The following is a 16,280-nucleotide window of genomic DNA, read 5'->3' as shown; positions in this document are numbered from 1 at the left end:
TTTAACCTTTTAATGTCTGTTTTAATGTCTGTTACTTCCCCTGTTTCATTCCTCATAGCAATTATTTGTGTCTTCTCTCTCTTTTTCATTTTTGCTAGAGTTTTATCAATTTTATTGATGTTTTGAAAGAACCATCTTTTGGTTTCATTGATGTTCTCTGCTGGGTTTTTGTTTTCAGTTTCATTGATTTTTTTTAGAAATATTTATTTATTTTTGGCCGTGTTGGGTCTTTGTTGCTGCGCGCGGGCTTTCTCTAGTCGTGGCGAGCGGGGTCTACCCTTTGTTGCAGTGTGTGGGCTTCTCATTGTGGTGGCTTCTCTTGTTGTGGAGCACAGGCTGTAGGTGCGCAGGCTTCAGTAGTTGCAGCGTGTGGGCTTCAGTAGTTGTGGCACGCGGACTTCAGTAGTTGTGGCATGTGGGCTCAGTAGTTGCGGCTAGCGGGCTGTAGAGCGCAGGCTCAGTAGTTGTGGTGCACGGGCTTAGTTGCTTCACGGCATGTGGGATCTTCCCGGACCAGGGCTCGAACCTGTGTCCCCTGCATCGGCAGGCGGATTCTTAACCACTGCGCCACCGGGGAAGTCCAATTTCATTGATTTTTGCTTTTCCTGTTTCCTTTCTTCTGCTTGCTTTGGGTTTATTTTACTCTTCTATTTCTAGTTTCTTTAGGTGGAAGCTTATATTATTTATTGAAAATCTTTTCTCTCTTCTAAAATAGGCATTTATGGCTTTACATTTACCTCTAAGTACTGTTTTAGCTGCACCCCACAAATTCTGATATATCTTTTCATATGCATCCAGTTCAAAATATTTCTGTTAGCTGCCAGTTATTTTCCTGCAGAACTTGATTTCCATTTGATGTCATTTCCCTTCATCCTGAAGTTCTTCCTTTAGCATTTCTTGTAGTTCGATTCTGCTGGCAACAAATTCTCTAGCCTTCACTTATCTGAAAATGCCTTTATTTCACCCTTCTTTTTTGAAAGATCACTGAGCATAGAATTGTAGGCTAATAGATTTTTTTCTTTAAAGAATTAAAGTGTTGTTCCATTGTCTTTTTGATCTCCATCACTTCACATGAGAAGTTAGCTGTCTTTCTTATTGCTGTTCTCCTGTAGGCCCTCCCCTTCTCCAGTGGCTACTTTTAAGATTTCCTCTTTATCTTTGGCTTCCATCAGTTTGATCATGATGTTCCTATGTGTGGTTTTCTCTTTATTTATCCTTTTTTGGGTTCACTGAATTTTTCGAATCTGTGTATTGATACTTTTCAACAAATTTGGGGAAATTTTGGCCATTATTTATTCAAATATTTTTTATGTCCCACTTTCTCTTTCCTCTATTTCTGGTATTTTAATTACATACATATTAGGCTGCTTGATATTGTCATTAAGACTCTATGCATGGTTTTATTAGTATTTTTTTCTCTTTGTTTTCAATTTGGATAATTCCTATTGACCTGTCTTTATGGTCACTGACCTATTTTTCTGTAGTGTCTAAACTTAAGTTCATCAAGTGAATTTTTTTTTAGATGTTGAGGTTTTTTTCAGGTTTAGAAGTTCCATTTGGTTCTTTTTTTTTGTTTTTTTTAATAGTTTTTACTTCTCTGCTAAGATTCCCATCTGTTCACTTTTCTTTCCCTTAATACTTTCAACGTATTGGTAGTAATTGTTTTAAACTTAAATAATAATTCTAATAATTTAAAAACCTGTTAATTCTGATGGTCGCTTTATCTCTTGATCATTGGGTTACATTTTCCTGCTTCTCGTGTCTTTTCAGTTTTTATTATATGATGGCTACTATGAGTGGTATATTGTAGGGAATCTGGACTATATTATCTTCACATAAAGCCATTGAATTTTAGTTTGACAGGCACTTAAATTCCTGGCAGATCCCTTCATCAGCACAGACTTTATTTTAGACTTTGTTAGAATAGGTTCGTCTTAACTTTGTTCTTAGTTCTAGAGCATGGTGCTTTCTCCCAAGGCATGGCCTTTCTGGGGTTTCAGCTGAATGCCTGAAGTTCATAGGGAAGTGTCTCCATTCTAGATGAACCAGAACTCCCAACTTCTTTCATCATTGCATGAACTCTGATATGTCTTTTCAGGTCTCTGTCCTACTACCCCCCAACAGCTGCTCACAGCTGGGCCTTACAGAGTCTCATTCAGAACATGTGTAGCCCAGCTCTTGGCCAAAGCCCCAAGGGAAATGCCACACAGACTTCTGGGGCCCCATCTCTGTGCAGTTCCCTCCCCTCCAGGATGTTGCTCTGCAAGTCCATCTGTCTCAGCAGCCCCAAACTCTGATCTCTGCCTCATCAGCATTTCCCCACGTCACAGAAAGCATCCCCAGCCCATATCCAGGGTGAATGTGGAGCTCACTTCATATGTTTCCTCCTCCCAAAGATTGTAGTCCTGTGCTGTAGTCCAAAGCCAGCTAATACTTGCCTCACATATTTCTTCCAGTTTTCAAGTTGATTGTGGTGGGAAGGTAAGTCTAACACTCACTACCCCATCGTGTCCAAAGGCAAAAGTCTAAGCAGTATGTTTTTTTAATTGAGGTATCACTTACATACAGTACAATGCACAGATATTAAATGTTCAGTTCAGTAAATTTTGACAACTGTATACACCCTTTTAACCACCACCTGCTGTACTGCTTTCTAATGCCATGCGTTACTGTTACTTGTCCTATAATTCCATATAAATGGAATCATAAAGTATGAACTCTTTTATCTCTGCTTTTTTCTGAGCATAATTTTTGAGATGCATCCACGTTGTTGTATATATCAGTAGTTCATCCTTTTTTAAATGGAGTATACTATTCTGTTATGTGAATGTGCCACAGTTCCATTCTTCTGTTGATTGAGTCGTTTCCAGTTTGGGACTGTTATTAATAAAGCTACTATAAATATTCTCGTACAGGTCTGTTTGTGGACGTATGTCTTCATCTGTCCTAGGTAAATAGGTTATAAGGTTGAGGTATGTTTGACTTTATAAGAATCTGCCAAGCAGTTCTCCAGGACGGTTCCACCATTTTACACTTTCCCCGACAATATATTACATGAGAGTTCCAGTTGCTCCACATCTTCACCAACATTTGGTGTCGTCAGTGTTTTTGAAATGATAGATCCTTGGGTATTTTGCATTGGAATATCTGCATTTCTTTGACAGTGAATGCTGTCAAGCATCTTTTCCTGTGCTTATTGACCAGTTGTATCTCTTCTTTTGTGAAGTGGTCTAGTCTTTTGCCTATTTTAAAAATTGGGTTATTAAGTCTTATTTCTGTTGAGTGGCAGGAGTACTTTCTATATTCTGGAAGTGAGTCTTTGCCAGATATGCGTACTGCAGATATATTTTCCAGTCTATGACTTGCTTATTGAGTTTCTAAATGACTTTATTGCTTTTTCTCTGTTTGCCTGTTTTCTTTTTCGTTAATTTCTACTCTTATGATTTTTTTTTCTCCCATTGCGGAGCACAGGCTCCGGATGCGCAGGCTCAGCGGCCGTGGCTCACGGGCCCAGCCGCTCCGCGGCATGTGGGATCTTCCTGGACCGGGGCACGAACCCGTGTCCCCTGCATCGGCAGGCAGACTCTCAACCACTGCGCCACCAGGGAAGCCCTCTACTCTTATTTTTATTATGTCCTTTCTTATAACTTTGAGTTTAATTTGCTCTTATTTTTAGATTCTAGAAGCTTATATCACTGGCTTTACACCTATCTTCTTTTCTAATAAAGGAATGTAAAGCTAAAAATTTCCTTCTAAACACAGATTTACCTGCATCCAGAAAATTATGGTATGTTGTTTTCATTATCATTTAATTCAAAATATTTCAAAATTCTCTTTGTGATTTTTCTTCTCTAACCTATGGGTTAATTGGAAGTGTGTTGTGTAGGGAATTCCCTGGAAGTCCAGTGGTTAGGACTCTGTGCTCTCGCTCTCACTGCCTGGGGCCTGGGTTCAATCCCCAGTCGTGGAATTAAGATCCCGCAAGCCATGGGCTTCCCTGGTGGCGCAGTGGCTGAGAGTCTGCCTGCCGATGCAGGGGTCACGGGTTCGTGCCCCGGTCCGGGAGGATCCCACATGCCGCGGAGCGGCTGGGCCCGTGAGCCACGGCCGCTGAGCCTGCGCGTCTGGAGCCTGTGCTCCGCCACGGGAGAGGCCACGACAGTGAGAGGCCCACATACCACAAAAAAAAAAAAACAAAAAAAGATCCCGCAAGCCACGCAGTGCAGCCAAAAAAAAAGTGTGTTTTTTAATTTCTAAATATTTGGGATTTTAAATAGATCTTATTGTTTTAGATTCTAATTTAATATCACTGTGGTCAAAGTCTGGCACGCTGCCGGGTGAGCCCTGCAAGGCAGCCTCCCTGATGACCCACCCCGGGCCTGCAGAGCCTCACACACCCAGCCTGATCCGGCTGAGCCCTGTGCTGGGCCAGCTCCGTGCCTGGGCCTCCACCAGGAGCACTGCCTCTCAAGAGCTCTCTGCAAATTACCCGGCAATCAGGCTCTGTTGCGTTGGTCCATCCATGTACCCATTCTGCAAGAGAGCTATTTCCTTCCTTCCTTCTCTCTAAATTTCCAGTACCTCCTCCCCCCGCCCCATCCTTACCCTCAAGTTGCTTCCTACTTCACAGAAGAAAATTTCCCCAAGCTCCTACCATCACAGAGCCTTGACTGCTGAGGCCGCGTTGCAGGGCTCACCCTGCAGTGGGAGCAAGCAAACAGCTGTGCAGGTAACCATGGGCTCACAGTTCCTTGGGGAAGAGGGGAGACTGGATGGTGACAGAGCAGTGGGGATGGCGCTGCTCATTTCAGTGGGAAGTTCTGTAATACGGGAGCCTGCTACTCAGCAAGGGGTAGGTATTCAATGCCGTTTTGTTTATAGCTTTGTTTTATATTATAACCTCGATATGTGCCGTACTAAAATAAATTAGGAAAATGTAAAAAAAAAAAAAAAACCCCGTAAGTAAAAAATGAACGATCACCTGAAATCTACCTCCCCTGCAAAAGGTAGCCATGGTTAGTTAATATTTTGATGCGTTGTTTTTTAAAAAAAGATCTGGTCCCTGCCCTACGGACCCTTGAAGTCTGACCTCCTACTCAAATGTGAATAAAAGCCCCAGACACCATGCGGCTGGGTAGCAGCATGTTAGGCTGGATGAGCCAAGAGGAGTGCCCTCCCAATTCCTGGGGGAAATCGGGGCGGGGAGAGGCGCATGGAGGAGGTGGTCCAGGAATTGGATCTTGAAGGTCAAGGTCCCCTGTGCTTGTCTGCTGTTTTTTTCCCTCCCACCTCCCCTTGTTCAGTGTCTCTCCAGGACAAGGCCTGCTCCCAACTCTCATCCCCATCCCACGCTCAAGGTGAGGCCAGCGGGCAGGGCCTACTCCATGTGAGGAGCAGGGCAGCAGAGAGACCAGGAGGCACAACTCCTGAGTGTGCTGTTCCTCTGTAGCCTGTACATTTGTGCAGTGCACAGCCTGGGTGACTGTACATGGTAGTCGCTCGAGGAGAGTCCCTCCACCCCTTACTTCTGCCCCTTACACTGGAGCAAGATGGGGCGGGGCCGCATGTTCCACCCTCCTGGGTCTGTATCCCCCTCCAGACAGCAGCGACAGTGAGCTGGAGCTGTCCACGGTGCGCCACCAGCCGGAGGGGCTGGACCAGCTGCAGGCACAGACCAAGTTCACCAAGAAGGAGCTGCAGTCCCTCTACAGGGGCTTCAAGAATGTGAGTGCCCCCCATCCCCCCAGGAGAGGCCCTGATCCCCCCGGCTTTCCTGTCCCTGGCTGCAGGGCGCAGGCAGACCTTCTGACACTTCCCATGGCACAGTGAATGTCCCAGGGCCTTTATGGGGCCTGTGTTTTGTGGGAGAGCTGTCTGGGGGGTGGGCCAGGTCCTAGAGTCAGTGTTCTGAGGCACCACACCCGCTTCTGTGTGTCTCGATGCTGGTGCAGGGGAGGAACCTGCAGAGGGACCAACCTGGCATGAGGGGACTCACCACCCCCTCCCGCCGTGCCCACCCCACCCCCCAGGCTTTCCCCAGCACGGGGCTGGTGGAGCCCAGCGGTGCCTCAGGCGGCAGGTGTCCCCCAGAGGGAGGAGAGAGCCCAGGCCCTGTGGAGTCAGGGTGTGGGAGGGGGGTGGCTGGGATTACTGAGAGGGGTGCCTTCCTGCTGCAGGAGTGCCCCACGGGCCTGGTGGATGAAGACACGTTCAAACTGATTTACTCCCAGTTCTTCCCTCAAGGAGGTGAGTCTGAGGCCAGGCCCCCCAGTTCCTCCAAAGTTCCCGCTTCCCTGTGGCAGCCCTGCAGAGGGTGGGCATCCCTTTTATGGGGAGGGGACCCTCCCCCACACACACCCTCCCCAGCATCCCTTGCCCGGTGCTGCCTCTATCCGGCAGGCAGGGGGGGACTCCAGCCCAGGCCTCAGCAGCAATATACCGAGGGTGCTGGGGGTAGGGGCTCAGGCGGCCCCGACACTCCCAGCCTTGCCCTTGGTCTCCCCAGATTCCACCACCTATGCGCACTTCCTCTTCAACGCCTTCGATGCAGACGGGAACGGGGCCATCCGCTTTGAGGTAGGTCCCTGTCGACCCCTCCCACGTCCCCTGGTCCTGCATCTCCCGGCCACGGTGCCACCCCCTCGGGGCCACCAGAGGCTCAGACATGACCCTGGTGTAAACGGTCCAGTGCGTCACCCAGGGAACGAGTGGACTCTGCTTGGCTGGCCCTGGGCCTGACTGTGAAGTCAGTGAAATCTGATTTTGCCGTCTGGCTACCCTATTCTTAGCCTTTGCTTCCATTCCAGCCCCGCCAAGCCAAGGGAGCTGTTAAGGTGCACTGAGGCGGTAGCGACCCAACGTGAATTTGCATTTGAAAAGGGGGCGAGGTTTAACTAGAGGTCTGTGCTAAGGGGATCTGGGCACCCCGCCCTGGAACTTAGCCCCTTGCCTGAAAACAGGCAGGGCATCCCCGCCCGAGCAGACTCAGGGGTCGTCCCAGCAGCACTGTGAGCGAGCCTGCCTGTCCCACCCCCGCCCCAGCCGCCTGCCCCCAGGAGGGCCCTGCCTGGGTTCTGTGCGGGCAGCACGTGGGCTCCGCTGAGGCCCCCGCTGTGGAGCCCAGGCCCCTAAAAATAGCTGCAGGAGAAAAGCTGAAACCTCTTCGGAGAGGAAAACCTTGCTGAGAGCCAGGCTTGATCGATAACCCCCCAGCTCGGCTTCCAAGGCCAAGGGCGGCTGACGGGAAAGTGAGAGAGGAAGCCCCTGTGCCAGCTGGGGTAATGATAACTCGAGATGCTTCTCGGCTTCCCTTACCGCTCCGGCAGGCCCGCTCGCTGACCCTCGGCCGGGGTGGGGCAGCCCACGGCCGCCGCCAGCTCTGTGACCACAGGGGTCTCACCTTCCCCCGCCACACCCTTAGTGGATTTGTGAACTCATAGTGTTTTCAGCCTTTTTGTTTTCAGTTCTGCCTGCACGTGGTAAAAATCCAATCAGTACAAAGGAGTAAACAGGGAAAATCCATTTTCCTTCCCTGGTGCCACCCCTGTGGCCAGTTTCTTGTGTGTCCTTTAAGAGGTACCCGAGGCTCCTGGGAATGAAGTGTGAGAAGCAGTTGTGTTACAGACCCAACCGGGACTTTGGTGATGGTTTCTCTCGCTCAGGAACCAGATGACCAGACAGCTTAGCAGGGCCCCCGCATAGCGGCGGGTGTCAGGAAGGTCTCCATCACCCTCCCGTGGTCGCCTCTCTCACCGTGGTCCCTTTAAGGGGGTCGACGGCGGGTCTTTGTTGGGGAGGTGCTGTCAGTGGCTGAGCGGGGGGCGCTGGCGCTGACCCCCTTCTGCTAGGCGCCTTCTCAGAAGGTCATGCTTCTCCCTCTTGAAATTAATTCCTCCGATTTCTTATGGGGAGGCTTGTTTGCCTTGGGGACCTTCTTGTTGGTTCACCTTCGGCATCTTGACATCAATGCTCTGCTCTAGGAGGCCTTTTTCAGGAAGGGAGGGGGCCGTGTATCTCCCAGGGGCCTTCCAACGGGCAGGGCCTAATCCTGGGTGCCCCATGGGTGGGGAATCCCTGTGGTCAGGAAGGATCCAGAGGGGTTGGGGGGAGACACTCAGCCCTCCTCACTCCCTCAGACCAAACCTCTCAATGTGCTCTTAAAACAGAAAGTCGGGTCAGCTTATCAATATTTACAATGATCCCATCCTTTGTGTATATTCTTGGGATAATACACGTACATATTAATTCGAGTTTATTGATATGGTGAAATATTGTAACTTCCCTGCCCTCACCTGAAAGAGTAAGTAGACGGCAGAACAAGCAAACCTCAGGCCTGGTGGCTGCCCTGTCCATTACCTGCCCCTGCAGTAACTCACTCCCTGTGCCACTGGCCAGATGATGGCTGTGGTCAGTACCCTCGGGAAGGCCTGCAGCCCCGTGATCTAATCACCCCCGCCCCACACTGAGCCCCTGCTCTGCGCTCTGGGCTGTCCCAGCCGGTGTCACTGAGGAGCCCCTCAGGGACAGCACAGAGCAGGGGCTGTGGATACGATGGGCTTCATACACCTCGGCATTGAGACCAAGGAGCTCCAACGAGCGGCAGTCCCACGTGAAGCTGTGCTGTGTGCGGCTGGAAATTTAGAACCAGCACCTGGACGTGGGCTGGCTAGACTTGGGGTCATCCGTGTGTGACTGGGGACGGGCCAGTGGTCTCGCAGGGGACATTCCGACCCACCTCTCTCCTAGCACCGTCACTATCATCCTACACACCCGCTAAGGGACACCGAGTAGGGACAGTCCTGAGTGTGGCTACACGGCATCTGAGGAGACTGGATGGGAGGACAGTGGTGCCGAGGGTCCCCCATGCCCACACGGGAAGAGTGGGTCCTGTGCGGGCCCCACTCGTTCCCTGGTGCCCAGCTTAGGAGTCCGAGCCTTTGCTTCCCACTGGGAAAGCCCGTCAGACCCCAGGGAAGAGGCGTGATGTGGCTTCAGGAATGCGCTGCCTCTTCACTACTTCTGTAAATCACACACGAGCTCAGCTTCAGTGGTTGGCGTTCCTCAAACTCAGGCACATAAGAAATATCACACTGTTTCTCCCTTCGTACATCTTTATTTTCTTCACTTATACACACACAGGACTTTCAGGCTCCAGTAGACTTACAGGATGTGCTTTGGAACAACAGCAGTTACCACCCCCCAGATATACCCGAAGAAGCAACTACCTCCCTTGTTTTAGCCGATTGTCACTCTGTCTTCTAGTCGCCTAATAGCATCGTGTTATTGCTCCGTCCCGACTGCCCAGCTTTAGATGCTGCCCGTCGACTCCCTGCACGGGTGGGGAGTTGGGTCTTCTGCACACACGCCTTTGCCATCCCCTGGCTTTCCAGGACGATGGAGTTCAGATTGGATAAGCGCTCTGGTTTACTCGTGATGTGAGTTTGTTCCCCAGATGAGCCTTGCGGTGAACTGTGATTACGTTCCCCTTCCCTGCACACATTTTTATTTTGCCTTCAGTTAACTGTGGTCCCGATTTGTCATTTGCCTGGTGTCTGTGACCTCGTCAGTGATTCAGCGCCGTCCTTCTCCAGTCATCTGAACGGGCATCTCCCTAGCCTTCGACCAGCTCCATCATCCTGGTGCTGGGTGCCCTCTGGGGACCTCTTGCCCTCTCTCCTGGGTTGGGTCTCCCGGTTCTGGAATCCTTCATCTTCTTCTCCCTTGCTTTACTCTCTCTTTTCAGAAGCATGTCTTGCAGGAGTTTCCTACAGAAGAGTACGTGGGAGGTAATTTCTGAGCCTTCGAACGCCCGGAAGTGACTTCGTTCCGTTCTCACTCTTGCCTGATCTGTTGTGTGGGACCAGAGCTACGGCGGAAGCTGTCCTGCTGATTCCCGACCCTGCGTACAGGACCTGATCTTGTTATTGTTGTTGTTGTTTCTGTTTGGTTTTGTTTTCCTCTCTGGAAGCTTGTAGGATCCTGTCCTTGCACCCGTTTTCTGAAGTGTCTCGTGATACGTGCCTGCAGGTCACTCCGTGGGCTGTTTCCCCGCATCGTTAGGTCCTCGGCAGGACCTGAACACTCAGTCTTCCCCTTCATTGCCTCTTGGACACGCTTCCCTCCGTTTCCTCTGGCTCTTCCTGGAACTCCAGCTGGTCAAGTTTCGGTCCCTCTGGAGTGGACCTCTCATTATCCGCTTTTCTATCCTATTTTCCAGCTCTGCCTTTTCACGCTGCTTTATGGAAGATTCCACTTGCTTTTCCAGCCCTTCTTCTGAGTCTGTCATTTTGCTTTCTCATTTTTAATTCCCAAGAGCTCTTTTTTGTTCCCAAGTATTCCTTTTTTATAGCATCCTATTCTTATTGTAGGGATGCCAGATATCTAATCTCTGAATCTAATAGTTTATGTTAAGTATTTTTTTCTCCTGGAATAATTTTTTGTTTCATCCAAACTGCTTTTCTCTGTTTCCCTTAGTCTTCCTTTCTCATGAGACAGGCTTCCTCTAATCCAGAAAATCTAAAATTTGAGTGGGGGAAATTCCCTGGCGGTCCAGGAGTTAGGGCTCAGCGCTTTCACTGCTGGGGCCTGGGTTCGATCCCTGGTCGGGGAACTAAGATCCCGCAAGCCACATGGCGTGGCCAAAAAGATAAAAAATAAAATTTGAGGGCTTCCCTGGTGGCGCAGTGGTTGAGAGTCCGCCTGCCGATGCAGGGGACACAGGTTCGTGCCCCGGTCTGGGAGGATCCCACATGCCGCGGAGCGGCTGGGCCCGTGAGCCATGGCCACTGAGCCTGCACGTCCGGAGCCTGTGCTCCGCAACGGGAGAGGCCACAACAGTGAGAGGCCCGCGTACCGCAAAAAAAAATAATAAAAAAAAAAAATTAAAAAATTAAAAATAAATAAATAAAAAATTAAAAAATAAAATAAAATTTGAGCGGGACCAAGCCCCCTTGGTGCAAAGCCCTGTCCCTCCCTGCTTGTCCTCCATTCCCCCCCATAGACAGCCCTTCTCTGCTCCCCTTCTTTTGGAGCAGCCTGAAAGGACCCCATGGGGCAGGGAGGGCTTAACCTGCAAACCTTCCGGAAGGGGCAGGAAAGACTTGCTTCCTACCAACTGTTATAACAAAACAGTTGAAGTTTTCACACGGAAGCCATTCGAACGTTCATTCACATTAGTAATAAACTGTCTGTCACACCTGTGACTGTACACAGCTATAGCATGACCCCAGAACTGAGCACTGTTAGTTTTTAAGCTGTAAGTTTTTAAGCAGCTTGACACGCAGACACTTGGTAAAGTGAAAATAGAGCACCCCCTTCATTAAAGGAGCACCCCGAGGCCGCCTCTGTCAGTGGCAATGCATTAAATGGGTCTAAGACACCATACGTTTGAATGTCTTTATTTGAGATGATCAGTTCCAGCCACTGTGCCATCCCCGCCACACACATGCACACTCACAGGCACGCGCGCACACACACACACACACACACTCACACTCACACTGTATTGACCTGATGGACACCATCTGCCCGCTCTGTGATGGAGGTGCCTCACCTATACAGGTGTGAATTTCAGTGGAAGCCACACCGCGAACTGGAAATAGAATCTGAGCGCTGGACCGTCACTCCTCCCCCTCCCCTTCCTCCACAGGACTTTGTGGTTGGTCTCTCCATCCTCCTGCGAGGAACAGTCCACGAGAAACTCAAGTGGGCCTTTAACCTTTACGACATTAACAAGGATGGCTACATCACCAAAGAGGTACGGGGGTGGCTGGGGAGGCTGGGAGTGACCTGTCTGCCCCCCACCCCACTGCTCTATATCCCCAGCCTCTTTCCTCCTCTCTCCTGCTGCCCTGGCTTCCTGTCCCCGCTCCCTGGCCAGAGACACAGCTCACAGCCTGGCCTTGGAGGGGACAGCAGCCAGGAACTCTCCTCCTCTCCCGGGCTCTCAGGCCTGGATACCTGGGTGCAGGGGACGTGGAGCTTTGGTGCCCCTCACCACGTGTCTCGATCCCGTTCAACAGGTGTCCTGGATCATCCTTTCTTACGGAGAGGTCCCGAGGGAGACACAAGTGGAGAAGCTGGGAGCAGGGGTGGGAGCTGGCCTTGGCTCCCACCAATTGAGGGAGAGCAGTGTGGTCCCTTAAGGCAGGGTGCAGACGGGGGCAAGGGGGTCCCTTACCACACAGGCCCACAGTCTGGCTTCGTCTGGCCCAAACATTTTTCTGTCTCTGAAATAGTTGCTACAGTTTCAAATTCTGGAGATTGCATTAAAAATCGAGCTCCAACTGCTCTTGGCGAGTTAGAAGCTTGCGCTGAGTGGACTGGGTGAGGGTGAGCTCGCCTCTCTCCAGCTCCCACAGCCCTGGCCACTCACTCACCACCGCCCCTGAGGTGCCCCCCACACTTGGATGCAGCCCCTCCCCTCAGACCCTCGAACCCTCACCCCACCTCCTTACAGCCAGCCTCAGGCCAGCCCCTCCGGCCCCCCTGCAGGAGATGCTGGCCATCATGAAGTCCATCTATGACATGATGGGCCGCCACACCTACCCCATCCTGCGGGAGGACGCGCCCCTGGAGCACGTGGAGAGGTTCTTCCAGGTGAGCGCTCCAGCCGCGGGCTGCGCGGGGAAGGGCGGCTGGAAGAGGAAGGGGCTTCCGCTCTTAGGGCAGTCCTGGGCCTGCCACTCCCCTCTGTGGGCCTCCCCGCCCCCACGAGGAGGTTCAACTTGCATCCGCCATCGGGCTGGTTGTCCGGATTCCAAGGAACGAATTAAAGCCATCCCCGCTCACTGATCTGCCAAGCTGCGTCTTAGAGCAGGCAGGGGCTCACAGATTCCAAGGTCGCCGACACCCCCCAGCAGTGTTCTTGTGCCTTCCAAGAGCTGCCCCCCGCTCCGCCAGGGACCTCTCTGCAGGAGGAGAGGGTTGGGGTGACTGCTTTGTATCCATGGGGACTGACGGAGCTAGGGCTCCGCCTCCCACTTGCTGGGGGTCCTTTAGACATGCCTCCATCCTGACTTCAGCTGCTCCACCTGCCCTCGCTGCCTGTCAGCAAGGTGAGGGGGTCCGACAAGCACGGGGCTGCTTTCTGGGGAGCAGGAGCCCGGGAGAGCTGCTGGAAAGTGTCTGGGGTGGGAGACAGACTGGGGAGACCCCAGAGAGGTCGGCTGCGTGGTGGACGTGGCTGGAGAGGGCACTTTACGTGGCCTGGATCCCGGGGAGAGGACAGAGGGGACGGGTTGGGGTGGAAGGAGCCCACCACCCGCCCCCTGGCACGTCCTCAGGCCTGGGGCAGGGGCCGGCCTGGTGGGACACAGACTCACTGAGGGCGTGGCTTGACTTGCAGAAAATGGACCGGAATCAGGATGGGGTGGTGACCATTGATGAGTTCCTGGAGACCTGTCAGAAGGTAGGCGGCGTCAGGGCTTGGGGACCCCAGTGTCCTGCCCCTGCCAGCCCACAGCCCAGCCGGGCACACGTCCCTCAGCGGCTCCCCTCAGAGGGGAGAGATGTGGAGCCCTCAGGACAGGGTCACACTGCGGGAAGGAGCCTGGAGCCCCCGCATTGCTGCTGACACTCCCTTGCAGAGCGCCTTCAGGGGCCAGGACGCCGGGCCTCCGCTGGCCTCGGCCGTCGGCCTCACCCCCCGGGCGGCCCCTCGGTTGCCCCCGGCCTCCATCTGGGCGCTCAGCCGGGGGTGGGACGGCTTGGTCCATCAGTGAGTTAACAGCTCCCAGACGGCCTGACCATCAGGCCATGGGGTTGGAGACAGGCTGTGCCTGACAGCTCCCCCTTCGCCCAGTGAGACAGGCAGAGTCCCTGGAGGGTTCCAGGTCCCTGACGAGAATCTGCTCACAGTGACATTGGATTTGGGCCCTGCTAGCCCGGAGCTGACCAGGCCTCTCGTCCTCTCTCGATGCAGGACGAGAACATCATGAGTTCCATGCAGCTGTTCGAGAACGTCATCTAGGACGCTTGTGGGCGAGGGGTGTCCCTGAGTGGCTGTTACCACCTCTGCCCCAAAGATGCCAGGAGCAGCCTCCAGGAGAAACTTGTTTCTAATATATTTGCACAAAGTGAATAGTTTGCTGCAGACACACACACACACACACACGCACACGCACACGCACACCCTTCCTCTGGGCTCGCAGGTGCGGGGGGACAAAGGTTAGGGAGGGGCTGAGTCTGGCTGGGACCTGGGTCCAGGTGACGAGAGCCACACAGCTCCCACCAGCCCCCTCCCAGGCCTCCGGGTGGGCAGCTGAAAGAGCCATGTCTTCAGGCCGCTGGCCACTGTGTGTTGCCTCCCCTGCCAAGGAGGGTCCAGGCTCTAGAGCAAAGGCCGCTCCCGTGGGAGCCCACTCGCCCCTCCTTTCTGCCACCCTCCTTTCCCACCACACAGGGGCCAGGCTCCGAAGACTGCTCTGGCCTTCTCGTTCCCCAAGCCACTCCCTGCCCACTGACTACACTTCCAGGATGGCTCTGACCCCAGGACCCCGGAGGGGCAGCTGGGGGTCAAGGGAGTTCAGACTAGGAAAGAGGTGGTAATTAGAGGCAGCTGCTTCTTGGAAATGTTTCCCTGGGTCCCAGGACGCCAGCCGGTCCACTGAGCTGGTGGGAGCCCCGGTGGTGAGGGACCAGTGGGCTCTGTTCTCCTCCACCCCAGGAAGGGGGCTTTCTAGCTGGGGGTTTCTTGGTGGGGAACCTGAGGGGAACCGTCTGCCAACTCCACCTCCCCTCCCCCAGGCTGGCTCAGTGGGGATGCAGCAGGGGGCCTGCCCACACCCCTCAGGCACCCAGGTCATTGTGGGTCCTGGGAAGAGGTCACATGGCTCAGAGCCTGGCCGCCAGGAAGCCCGGGCGGGCAGAGCAGGCCTGGGAAGGGACTTCTCCCTCCCTCTTTCCTGTTGGCCCCCATCTCCCTGAGCCCAGCAGCCTGGATGAGCCCCCTCTTCCTGGTTACGGTCCTGGAGGCTTGTAGCCGTGCTTCCACACAGACTCACCCCAAACCCCATACAAAAAGCACAAACGCCCCCAGCAGCTCAGGCCGCAGCCCACGAGGGGAGCCCATGTCCTCCTGCTGGGCTGAGGGCTGGGTGCCACCAGCCCCCAACAGGTGGCCCCAGGGTTCTGTGGAGGGTCAGTTCTGTGCCTCAGAGCAGTGGCGGGCTTGAAGCCCACCCCCCGCCCATCCCAGCTCACCAACGTTCAAAAGCACAAACCCCGGGGATTCTGCTTGGCTGGGTTCTGCTCTGAGGATGGAGGCCGGCGTCAGCCTGAAGCCAGCGCCAGCAATGAGGGCCAAGGGGCCAGAGACCGGGTGGCAGGTCAACAGAAACTTCCAGGAGAGAGAGAGAGAGAGAGAGGCTGCTCCCGCCTGCCCAGGCCGCCCCAGGAAGAAACCCAGTCCCAGGCAGTACGGACCGTCCCAGGAACATTCCCAAAGCATACATTCCATCGGCTGCCACCCCATCTCTGCTCAGGCCTGGCCCTAGGGTGAGCAGGGCCCTCAGAGGAAGGGCAGGGTGGCGGAGGCCATGGAGGTTGGCCTGGCTCGGCCGCAGGGACCCCTTGGTACCCACACACAGGTGGTCCTCCCCCTTGGAGTTGCACTGACACCCATCTCCAGTCTGACTGGGGGCTCCCTCTCCCCTCCTCCAGGAGGGCATCAGCTTTCCCCGGCTCAGGGATATTCTCCCCCATCCCCGTCCCCACCCCCTCAGCCCAGCCCTCCCAGCTGGTGTGGCTTTGCTTCTCAGGGGCCAACGCCAAAGGAGAGGGTCACCACCATGCCCTGCCCACCCCGGCCTTGGGCCAGACTGGCTGTACGTCCAACCAGGAGGGGTCTGGCTCCCACTCTGGGATGCAAACTGGCCGCATGTCTGCATGGCAGAAAGTGTCTCCCTTGGAAGCAGCCTAGGCGGGTGGTGCCTGTTCTCAGCGCCCACCAATATTCAGTCCTGTATATTTTAATAAAATAAACTTGACAAAGGAGAGGGACTCTTGTTGGCTTTATCCCGACTCTGAAATTTGGTCCAGCCCCTCCCATCCCCGCTATGAGGCATGGCCTCTGCCCAGCGCCACACTGGTAAATGTTTAACATTCCCCGAATTGTAGCGTTTGCCGATTTCCACGCTCAATTTCAAGTTCCCAGTGTGCTATCAGTGAAGGCGGAGCGAAGAAGAGATGCCCGCGGTTGGGAAGCATTTATGAGAAGCTCCAGCCCTGCAGCCTGTACACAGAGCCACGAGGTAGGGTGACTCCTTGAGGTGCCACTTGTA

The 16,280-nt window shown here is 53.5% G+C and overlaps 1 protein-coding gene across 2 annotated transcripts in view; it reads left to right on the top strand.

Moving 5' to 3' along the window:
- The window catches only part of KCNIP3 (potassium voltage-gated channel interacting protein 3), a 90,531-nt gene extending 74,550 nt beyond the window's left edge, over positions 1-15,981 (top strand). For both annotated transcript variants that reach the window (XM_060168557.1, XM_060168558.1), the window contains 7 exons: positions 5,600-5,724; positions 6,177-6,246; positions 6,506-6,576; positions 11,648-11,755; positions 12,493-12,597; positions 13,346-13,408; positions 13,922-15,981. In XM_060168557.1, the coding sequence (XP_060024540.1) occupies positions 5,600-5,724; positions 6,177-6,246; positions 6,506-6,576; positions 11,648-11,755; positions 12,493-12,597; positions 13,346-13,408; positions 13,922-13,969 (590 nt within the window). In that variant the 3' untranslated portion in view covers positions 13,970-15,981. The remainder of the gene's footprint in view (positions 1-5,599; positions 5,725-6,176; positions 6,247-6,505; positions 6,577-11,647; positions 11,756-12,492; positions 12,598-13,345; positions 13,409-13,921) is intronic.
- Positions 15,982-16,280: the final 299 nt, after the last annotated feature.

This window comes from Lagenorhynchus albirostris, chromosome 13 (genome assembly GCF_949774975.1).
Source record: "Lagenorhynchus albirostris chromosome 13, mLagAlb1.1, whole genome shotgun sequence".
NCBI lineage: Eukaryota > Metazoa > Chordata > Mammalia > Artiodactyla > Delphinidae > Lagenorhynchus > Lagenorhynchus albirostris.
The sequence above is the reverse complement of the archived record's forward strand: the minus strand, read 5'-3'. Positions and strand labels throughout refer to the sequence as shown.